This window comes from Babylonia areolata, chromosome 27 (genome assembly GCF_041734735.1).
Source record: "Babylonia areolata isolate BAREFJ2019XMU chromosome 27, ASM4173473v1, whole genome shotgun sequence".
Classification (NCBI taxonomy): Eukaryota; Metazoa; Mollusca; class Gastropoda; order Neogastropoda; family Buccinidae; genus Babylonia; species Babylonia areolata.
Window position 1 is genome coordinate 35,714,487 of NC_134902.1, and position 11,520 is coordinate 35,726,006.

Genomic DNA, 11,520 nt, shown 5'->3' on the forward strand with positions numbered 1-11,520 from the left:
AGCATTTATGAAGGGGCCGTATCGATTCTTTGAACGATGTAGTTTGCACCGTTATGCTGTATTGTACTATTTATGTACAGTAGTCTCCTGTACTATACTGCATTGCACTGTGCTGTAAGTATTGTATTGTATTGTATTGTATTGTATTGTATTGTATTGTATTGTATTGCGTTGTTTTCTTATTTTGTCACAATACATTTCTCTGTGTCAAATTCAGACGCCACGCGGGCTCGCACGCACGTACACACACCCACCACCCCACTGGCCCTAACACACGCACACACCCACACACACACATACCTATTCAGACACAGACACACAGACACATACACGGATATACAGGGACACACAGAGACACACAGAGACACAGACACAGACACAGACACAGACACACACACACACACGCTCAACGTACATATTTGTCCTTGCACGGTACGTATCCCAGTTTACAAGAAGGGTAGACGCAGAAATCCTCGTCACTGTTGTCGCTGCAGTCAGGTCTGTGGTCACAAACTAGGGCGAACGGAACGCGCTCTGACGTAGTGGAACACGTCATGAAAGGCGGAAATGGCGTCACGGGAGCCGTGCACCGCACTGAAGATCCTTGTTCACAGGCCCAACAGTGGCTGGCGACGTCACAGCCCAGGAACGTGTGTGTGTAGTGCCTGCCAGGACACTGGATGAAAGTCTGGACAATCGTGTGGAGGAAGATGAATTCGTTACTCTCTCTCTCTCTCTCTGTCTCTCTCTCGGCATACACACACACACATACACGTGCGTGCTCGCTCACACACACACTGACACACACACACACACTGACACACACACACACACACACACACACACACACACACACACACACACACACACACACATACTTACTCGAACATATGCACATACACACACGTACCATGTATGAGAAGAAAAAAAACACTTCCACGACTTGAAGGGCTGTCGCTATTTCACGGTTTTCGAAATGTTCCTAGAAAAAAAAAATGTCTGTCGACTTGTAAAAGAAACAAACAAAGAAAAAAAAAACAACAACAACACTGAACAACAACAACAACAATCCACTGATCATGAAGCATTGAGTTAAAAAGAGAATGAGGTGATATCAGCATTCCACATCTGTGATGTCTGTACTACAACTCTGAATATTCAGAGGGAGACTTAGTATTGGGAGTCGAGGGAGATAAGAAACACCTTGTGTACGGTACAACGAAAGACGGCAGGCACTGCACTGCACGCACGCACACACACAACGTCACACACACACACACACACACACACACACACACACACACACATACACACACACACACACACACACACACACACACACACACACACACACACACACAGACACACACGGACACACACGCACGCACGCACGTGCGCACGCAAACATGCACGCACACACACATCAACCCACACTCCCACACACACACCCCCAACCCCCTCCCCCCACTCAGTGTATGTTCATAATAAAAATCAAACTCGGTACAGAGGAAAGATGACAGACTCCAAGCCATGGAAACACCTTGTTTCAGTTCCAGTGTCAAGGAGGTAACTGCGTGGGGACTGGTTCATACATGCTTCACTACATCTGCTGTATCAAAACAAACAAACTAACAAAACACAAGAGAGAGAGAGAGAGAGAGAGAGAGAGAGAGAGAGAGAGAGAGAGAGAGAGAGAGAGAGAGAGAGAGAGAAACATAGAAACAGAAAGATGAGACAGAGAGAAAGAGAGAGAGAAACAGAAACAGAAACATGTGACACACACACACATAGAAACAGAAACATGGGACAGAGAGAAAAGAGAGAGAGAGAGAGAGAGAGAGAGAGAAACAGAAACAGAAACATGAGACAGAGAGAGACAGAGAGAGAAACATAGAAACATCACACACACACACACACACACACACACACACACACACACACACACAGAAGAAACAGACAGACAGAGACAGACAGAGAGAGAGAAACAGAAACACGAGACAGAGAGAGAAACATCACACACACACACACACACACACACACACACACACACACACAGAGAGAGAGAGAGAAACATAGAAACATGAGACAGAGAGAGAGACAGAGAGAGACAGAGACAGAGAGAGACAGAGAGACAGAGACAGAGAGAGACAGAGAGAGACAGAGAGAAGAAGAAGAAGATGAAGACGAGCAGATGTCTGCCATTCGCCGCGTAAATCCAACGTGTTGGTCAGCCCTTGAAAGCTTTCGGCCGTTGATTTGTGTAAAACATTAACATACAATGACATTTCTGCACACTGTGTAATCCAGGCATTATAATAACTGACTGATTATTATCATTTGAAAAACAAAGAAAAAAAAGAGAGATACTCATTATTAGCATTTCGTTACTCTGATTTGTATTTATAGAGTATATCCCAATTCATTTTTTTTTTTAACCTTTGATTTATCGAAATTTTACGTCCCTGAAATTTCAGCTTTCTTCCATGTGACATCTTTTTACTCTTTATCGATCACAAATAAACCTTCAATTTTTTTTTCTTTTCATCTTCTCTGACTGCTTCTGAGACGATCGCAGGCCGAAATACATATCTTTTAGCACGAAATATAAATAATTCAAAGGTGGTTGAATTCGACATGGAGTGCCCTGCTCTACGAAACGACAGTAAATAGTATTGTTCTGGACAGAATTTTTGGTCTCGCTTCCGTTGTGTCTGTGCTTCACGGGAAGTAACTCCTGTGTAATAGAAAAGACTTAAGGAATGAGTTCACTCCCTTATAAAATACATCGCTTGAAACTTTAAAAAGAGAAGTTTTGTTTGTTTGTTTGTTTGTTTTGTTGTTGTTGTTTTTAACGTTACCTGATAAAAATTATAAGCTCGATTCAGAGACTGTTCTGTACTGTGCACAAGGAGGAGTCCCAGTGTTCGGACAAATCCATATGCTCGACACCACATCTGCTAAGCAGATGCCTGACCAGCAGCGTAACCCAACGTGCTTAGTGAGAGAGAGAGAGAGAGAGAGAGAGAGAGAGAGAGAGAGAGAGAGAGAGAGAGACAGACAGACAGACAGACAGACAGACAGACAGAGAGAGAGAGAGAGAGAGAGAGAGAGAGAATTGAATATATTGAATAAATTTCATTTTCTGAGGGTAATACAGTAAGCAAAATAATGCTTTTTTTCATGTAGCCCTCGAAGGGGAAACAGTAACAGAGAGAGAGAGAGAGAGAGAGAGAGAGAGAGAGAGAGAGAATTGATGTCATAAAATTAATGATTAGATATCTTTAAAAAAAAAAATTTAAAAGGAAAGAAATATATGAAACTAAAATTTAATTTAAAATAAAAAGTAAACAAATAGATAAAGAAATAAAATGAAATCAGGAAGAAAAAACAACATAATAACAATTACAATGATTAAAAAAAAATCAATAAACAAATAAGAAAATAAATGTAAACAATCACACACACACACACACACACAGATGCACAAAATATGCAGTCTCACTGCTTTCTTTCTTTCGTTCTTCACTTATTTCTTTCATATAAAAAATATTATGCTGGTATGTTCTTTCTTTACAGGACGATACAGAAAATAGAATATGGAATTCAGATATCCGTTCACAGTGTGATGAACATTTCTAAATGTTAACAGAAAAAAAAAATCTTCCCAAGCGGGGAATCGAACCCCGGCCGTCGCGGTGAGAGCGCGAAATCCTAACCACTAGACCACTTGGGACTTACGAAGGAAAGGAAACATTAATAATATTAACATTTATTCCTGTCGATATTCCGTCCGTTTCCTGTTTTGTTTTTGTCCAAAAGTGAAACCATATTAAACAAAAACACCGGTTTTTATCCGATTACTAAAGTTAAGCAACTTCGTGACCGGTTAGTACTGAACACCAGGTTCTCTTGGCATTTCTTCATGTTAATGCTTTAAACAACTACTGGAGAACGCTCTCCAGACCTGATCAGCGAGTTCGGTTTATGCGAAGATCAGACATCTGTTGTTGTTGTTGTTTTATTCGTTGTTGTTTTTTTCCCCAGCAGATTTGATATAGCGAACATGGAACAGTCTGCACGATTTCAGTGACACCTCTTCAGTGAAAATGGAACTCAAAAGTCGGCACTCCATTTGATATCTCAAAGGGGAATTCTAGTGTCTGTGGTTTCATAAAAGGGGATTTACGTCTGATCTTCCATGTTCCGGTTCCTAATCACTTCTCTTCGAACCGCTTTACGTCAGTTGCCCTCAGTTGTCTTGTTTTTGTTTTGTTTTTCTTTCAGGCGAGTTACGCCTCATCATTCATATTCATGAGCTCTGTGATCCACTCTCACAGCTGATTGGCCAAGGGGAAGCAACAGGCTGCTGTGTGCGCGGTTGCAGTTTCTCTCCTTTGCACGCGACTTCAATAGCTGAGGTGTGCGGTGTGGGACAAGTCTGAACAAGTTGGCTGAGCAGTGGCACGCGCTTCTGTCTCGATTTGAACCCAGAACTGGCAGCAATTAAAGGCGGTGACAGGATTATTGGCATGAAACCTGTTCATGAAAGTCACGTAACTGAAGCACAGAGCCTTCTACTACGATCTGCTGTCTTTAACTGGTGTACCTACTTTTGGTGGATGGTCTCTTGAAAGCAGTTATTGACTGGTAAGTTTATAATGTCAGTTTCGTCAAGACAGGTGTGATGTTTTTTTGTTTGTTTGTTTGTCGTTTTCGTAGAGCAGCGAACAATCTCGAGTTTCCCTACATCATGCATGTACCGAGGCATAGATTTAAATGAATGATTTTAAAAGAGCAGTGTGTTTGAATAAGAAAGGTTAGTCTTAATGACGTGACAAACAAAGGTTGCTAACAGTTGGTATTGTGTTGTGGGCTATAAAACATCAGATGAAATCAGGTGTAGAACCAAAATTGAGGAAGCACTGAAGTCCAGCTGACAATGTCAAATTGCATCATGTGTAACGTGTTTTACATTGGCCCCCGGCCTCAGTGACACGAAGTCTATTAACTGATCAGCAGCACATCTGTCGGCAAAGTCAGACCAGGGCAAGCATAATACTATCATTGTCACCTGAAGTCCACGGGCGTAAAAGGGCGATTAAGTGTAATTTTAACTATAATCCACACCGTCGTCTTAGTCGAAGGTCAACTCATGACACATACTTTAAATGATGCTAACAATTTAGTGGGGGACAGTTTCACGTTTTTCCCGGGAGGGGCAGCTGTTTTCTGTTTGTTTGCTTTTTAACTTTATTTTATTTTATTTTCATTATTATTTATTTATTTTTTTTATTTTAAATTTTTTTTTTAAATCTTTATTTATTTATTTTTTATGTTTTTGTTGTTGTTTTTTTTCTCAAGGCCTGGCTAAGCGCGTTGGGTTACGCTGCTGGTCAGGCATCTGCTTGGCAGATGTGGTGTAGCGTATATGGATTTGACCGAACGCAGTGGCGCCTCCGTTGAGCTACTGATACTGATACTGTTCTTTATGAGTCCTCAATTTATAACCATGATTTTAAAAAGTCAGAGTAGACCACCGGCAATGTCCGAATTCCAAAATACACAATAAATTCTAATTCAAAATTCAAGCAAGCAGCTTACTTTAAATCTGACATTAACTGCCCCCCCCACCCCCCCGCCCCCGGCCCCCTCCACCACCACCCTCACCTCCCTTCACCCCAGAAAAGGAAAGAAAGGGGAAGAAAGCAGTACAGTATGCACTTGTATTAATCAGCAACACTGAAACGGTTGTTGACTGAGATAGCTGACCAATATTCAACGCTGGTGTCGGAGTATTGAGTTTCAGTGCATTCGACCAGACTTAAAAACTCAACTTGCATTCCTTCATTATAATCAGTATATTACTTAGTAAGGCTGTATCGATGTTACCATACTACGTAGGTGTACAAGAAGACTGAAATACGTACCGTGTCATCATTGGACCACCGTGTCATTGGACCACCGTGTCCTTGGACCACCGTATCAGTGGACCATCGTGTCATTGGATCGCCTTGTCATTGGACCACCTTATCGGACCACCCTGTCATTGGACAACGCATATATATGAATGTCAGTGGACTCCATGCCACTCAGTGGACCATTCTGACAGTCAGTTATGGGGGAAAAAAATCATCCGTACCCCACTGAGAAATGTATAAACAGTGTTCAAATAATCACAATTGTAAAGAATAAACGACGGGCGCAGTAGCCGAGTGGTTAAAGCGTTGGACTTTCAATCTGAGGGTCTGTGGGAGCTGGGTTCGAATCACAGTGACGGCGCCTGGTGGGTAAAGGGTGGAGATTTTTACGATCTCCCAGGTCAACATATGTGCAGACCTGCTAGTGCCTGAACCCCCTTCGTGTGTAAACGCGTGCAGAAGATCAAATACGCACGTTAAAGATCCTGTAATCCATGTCAGCGTTCGGTGGGTTATGGAAGCAAGAACAACCCAGCATGCACACCCCCGAAAGCGGAGTATGACTGCCTACATGGCGGGGTAAAAACGGTCATGCACGTAAAAGCCCACTCGTGTACATGCGAGTGAACGTGGGAGTTGCAGCCCACGAAGAAGAAGAAGAAGAAGTAAAGAATAAATGAAATATACAATACGAGAGCGCCGCTGATTTAATCATGCGTTGTATGTATAGGCTATTTATATATATACACATGTGCATCCACGCATACATAATGCATATTTTCGCATGCACCTACATGTTACACGTGCACATGTTCATGCATACACTGATTAACAATGATAACTATTCATGTTCAGATGCACTCAGAATTGCCGCAGTAGGCTACTTTTCACGCCCTGTTACCTCAGTGTTTAGGTAAATATAATGCTAACCATTCAGTGTCCAGAAGCGCGCGTAAAAGTGCGTGTGTGTGTGTGATGCGTTATAAGGCATGCATGCTCTCTCTCTCTCTCTCTCTCTCTCTCACACACACACACACACACACACAAAGACTCGCGCGCGCTCATCCCACATTGGTAGGCTATGGTGACTAATAATTAGCACAAACAAAGCAAGGAAGAAAAACAAACAAAAAAATACTGTGAGCTGAATGTGCCGAGAAACGCAGTTATTAAGTTTCTTTCTTAGTCACTGTTCTTTCTGTTTCACCCATCCCACAATCTTTTCTTCTTCTTTTTTTTCTTTTTTTTTTATTGATTTTTTTTTTTAATCCACGGCATACTGACCTCGCGCCTGTTGCGTCATAACGTCTGTCGCTAAATTTAGCACAGCGGCACGCACCACCCACACTCTCCCCACCTTTCACCTCCCTTTCACCGTGCCACCTTGATACAGGTAACTACTGTTGAGATGTCGGTGTGTGTCACGTTAAAAAAAAATAAATAAATAAAATAACAAGAAGAAGAAGAAGAAACGTAAAAGAAAAGGCCGTGGGGTTTTTCACCACGAAAAACTATTTGCAGCGCTGATTCAATCAGGCAGGAAGTCAGGTCGATCAAGAGTGAGAGTGTCTCTGCCCTTCAGCCGGGTTGTGGAACGAACAAAACAAGTCCGCAACTGGTTGGTTTTGTAATTTTTCGGGTTAGTGGCCATGTTTAATAGTAGCGCGCGCGCACACACACACACACACACACACACACACACACACACACACACACACACACACACGAGGTGCAAAATAGAGATCGATCGATTGAAATGATAGTTTGTTTCTGTATAGATTTTGATGAAACGACTCACAAATGCTCTATTTCCACAGCAAAGCTGCGTTCAGTGCAAACATGGTCATGTGGCCATTCATTGTTGAGGCGTCGTTATAAAATCATCAGAAAAATGTCACTTTGAGTGTTGAATGGGAATAATGTGCTGTATGTGTATAAATTCGATGAAATGATATGACGTTCTCTTTTCATAACAGGGTTACTGCGATTGCAAATATGGTCGAGAATCATTCATTGGAAAGATTTCATCACAATTAATTTATTAGCACCATTTTACTTGCCGAATGTGAACTTATACTCATGTCCAGTGAAAATACAAAATGACTTGTGGTCAGTTCAAAAGGAAAAACAAATAAAACTGCACGCAGGAAAAAATACACACACACACACACAAAAAAGGGTGGCGCTGTAGTGTAGCGACGCGCTCTCCCTGGGGAGGGCAGCCCGAGTTTCACACAGAGAAATCTGTTGTGATAAGAAGTGAAATACAAAGAGAAATACAATACAAAACACAATATACAAAGCATTATGGCTTTTGTACTTCACTGCCCTGATGCTGTGTGTAAAGGGCAGGTTACAACTTTTGCCGACGCACGATTATGGTTCTTCTTCATTATATTTTACCTTGCTAAATCTGATTGGAAACGGGTTTTATGTCATATGTATTGTGTTCCATGCCATACCTCTTTCTCTGGCTACCTCCCTACCGCCCCCTCACACCCACACCCACACCCACACCCCATCTCTCTCTCTCTCTCTCTTTCTCTCTCTCCAACATCTGTGTTTTCTTTCTGTTTTCAGATATCGATGTTCATCTTCCTACAACGCGATAATCTGTCGTTAAAACATGAAATCCACACAGCGTCACCTGTTTACGTGTATTATATAAACAACAGAGAGGCTGCAGTGGCGCCCAGAAACATTCTTCCCCCTTGAAAAGGTCAGAACGTGGCATTTGGTAAACAACGGCTCCCTCGTTACTGTCTGCAAGGAGGTAGAGTATATCTTCAAGCGTGTAAACAGCAAGCAGGTTGGAGTGTGTGGCCGTGAATCATTCATTTTGCCTGGTCCGTTTCAAGCAGCACAGTTTATAAACCAAGTTCTTCGGGCCGTCACTGTTGTTGATTAAGGCACTCCTGTCGCCATCAGCCCTGCCAGCCACGTGAGGAGCCGTCCTCATTAACCCAGCCGGGCGGGATGACAGCCTCACGCAGCACCTCGGTGAGGACCTTGCTGATGACGGCCGCCGCTCTGTGCACGCTGTCGGAGGCCGGGCTGTCGCGGTCGTGCCCGGACGGGCAGTTCTTCAATCCGGATGCCGGCTCCTGCCTGGCCTGTGGCTCCTGCCCCAAGAACCAGATCATCCGTGTGCCCTGCAGCCAGCACTCGGACACGGTGTGCGGGCCTTTCTTTGAGTTCTACAAGTTCCACCAGGCCCCACGGCCAACCCTCGACATCGAGAACCTCGACTTCCTCGAGGAGGAGGAGGAGGATGAGGAGGGGGGCAGGTGGAGGTACGGCGTGGCACACCCTGACCACGACGTACATGAGGGTGTCACTGACGGCGCTGGGCAGCCCAGGGGGAAGCCTCCACCACGCGAGCAGTCAGCCGCACAGGACCGCGGAGACGGCGCCGATGTGAGGGACGCTGAAGAGCCGGAGCCCTCACGAGCCGGGAAGGGAGGGGCCGACCAGGCCGAGGGAGGGGCAGCTGGCGACAGAGGTGGGCAGAAGAGGCCCAGTCTGCAGACGCCGGCCGGGGAGGAGGAGAACCAGTGGAAGGTTCTGGCGCTGGCGCTCATCATCGTCCTGTGCGTTGTGTGCATCGTGCTCATCGGCTTCATCTCCGTCATCTGCTACCTGCGGGCCAGCCGGCCGACCGGGAAGAGCGCGCATTTCGGAGCAACAGGTGAGGCTGGATTGTTGTTGTTGTTGTTGTAGCTGCTGTTGTTGTCGTGATGGTAGTGGTGGTGGTGGTGGCGGTGGTAGATAGTGACTGAGATACCCTTCTGTCATTTCATGGACATTGAACTGTGTTCTGGATAAAGGTTGAGGTGACCATTACAATACTCAACGATTGCTGGCTGGTTGATTTATTAGTCTGTTCAGTGACCTCCTTTGTGTGAACATATGTGCAGGTCAACATATCTGCAGACCTGCTAGTGCCTGAACCCCCTCCGTGTGTATGCGCACGCAGAAGATCAAATACGCACGTTAAAGATCCTGTAATCCATGTCAGCGTTCGGTGGGTTATGGAAACAAGAACATACCCAGCATGCACACCCCCGAAAACAGAGTGTGGCTGCCTACATGGCGGGGTAAATAAACAAAACGGTCATACACGTAAAATGTTAAATGTTACATGTTTGTCTGAGTGTGCTCGCATGCGTGCGTGTCTGAAATCTGATTGAATGACACAGGAAACGAATGATGAGCGCCCAATTGCAGCCGTCAGTCGGCTCTACCCAGGTAGGCAGCCTGTTGTGTATGACCCCGTGTTTGTAAAGCGCTTAGAGCTTGGTCTCCGAGCGAGGACAGGCGCAATATAAGTATCCATATCAATCAATCGAAACAAAAACAAAAACAAAAACAAAAAAAAACGCGCCAATGCTCCGTTAAAAAAAAAAAAAAAAATCTTCTTTCGTTTATTGTGTATGAGACAAAATATTATGTTTATATCTTGTGAACTTTCGGCGGTGGATCTCAGTCGCTGTGTGTGTTCTCTGTCTCTTTGTCTCCCTCTCTGTGTGTGTGTGTTCTCTGTCTCTTTGTCTCCCTCTCTGTGTGTGTGTTCTCTGTCTCTTTGTCTCTCCCTCTCTCTGTGTGTGTTCTCTGTCTCTTTGTCTGTCTCCCTCTCTGTGTGTGTTCTCTGTCTCTTTGTCTCTCCCTCTGTGTGTGTGTTCTCTGTCTCTTTGTCTCTCTCCCTCTCTGTGTGTTCTCTGTCTCTCCCCCTCTGTGTGTGTTCTCTGTCTCTTTGTCTCTCCCTCTCTGTGTGTGTTCTCTGTCTCTTTGTCTCTCCCTCTGTGTGTGTGTGTTCTCTGTCTCTTTGTCTCTCCCTCTGTGTGTGTGTTCTCTGTCTCTTTGTCTCTCTCCCTCTGTGTGTGTGTGTGTTCTCTGTCTCTTTGTCTCTCCCTCTCTGTGTGTGTTCTCTGTCTCTTTGTCTCTCCCTCTCTGTGTGTGTTCTCTGTCTCTTTGTCTCTCCCTCTCTGTGTGTTCTCTGTCTCTTTGTCTCTCCCCCTCTGTGTGTGTTCTCTGTCTCTTTGTCTCTCCCTCTCTGTGTGTGTTCTCTGTCTCTTTGTCTCTCCCTCTCTGTGTGTTCTCTGTCTCTTTGTCTCTCCCTCTCTGTGTGTGTGTGTTCTCTGTCTCTTTGTCTCTCCCCCTCTCTGTGTGTGTGTTCTCTGTCTCTTTGTCTCTCCCTCTGTGTGTGTGTGTTCTCTGTCTCTTTGTCTCTCCCCTCTCTGTGTGTGTTCTCTGTCTCTTTGTCTCTCTCCCCCTCTCTGTGTGTGTGTTCTCTGTCTCTTTGTCTCTCCCCCTCTCTGTGTGTGTGTTCTCTGTCTCTTTGTCTCTCCCTCTGTGTGTGTGTTCTCTGTCTCTTTGTCTCTCCCTCTGTGTGTGTGTTCTCTGTCTCTTTGTCTCTCTCCCTCTCTGTGTGTGTTCTCTGTCTCTTTGTTTCTCCCTCTCTGTGTGTGTTCTCTGTCTCTTTGTCTCTCCCTCTGTGTGTGTGTGTGTTCTCTGTCTCTTTGTCTCTCCCTCTCTGTGTGTGTTCTCTGTCTCTTTGTCTCTCCCTCTCTGTGTGTGTTCTCTGTCTCTTTGTCTCTCTCCC

General features: G+C 44.6%; 1 protein-coding gene and 1 non-coding gene across 2 annotated transcripts in view; one reads left to right on the top strand and one right to left on the bottom strand.

Moving 5' to 3' along the window:
• Window positions 1–3,661: 3,661 nt before the first annotated feature.
• Trnae-cuc (transfer RNA glutamic acid (anticodon CUC)) lies at window positions 3,662–3,733 on the bottom strand. The gene has a single exon. It is a non-coding gene; the product is annotated as a tRNA-Glu (tRNA).
• A 675-nt stretch (window positions 3,734–4,408) lies between these two features.
• Window positions 4,409–11,520, top strand: part of LOC143301227 (uncharacterized) — a 37,482-nt gene continuing 30,370 nt past the window's right edge. Inside the window, exons 1-2 of the mRNA XM_076615358.1 lie at window positions 4,409–4,647; window positions 8,499–9,606. Coding sequence (XP_076471473.1) covers window positions 8,895–9,606 — 712 coding nt within the window. The 5' untranslated portion in view covers window positions 4,409–4,647; window positions 8,499–8,894. The remainder of the gene's footprint in view (window positions 4,648–8,498; window positions 9,607–11,520) is intronic.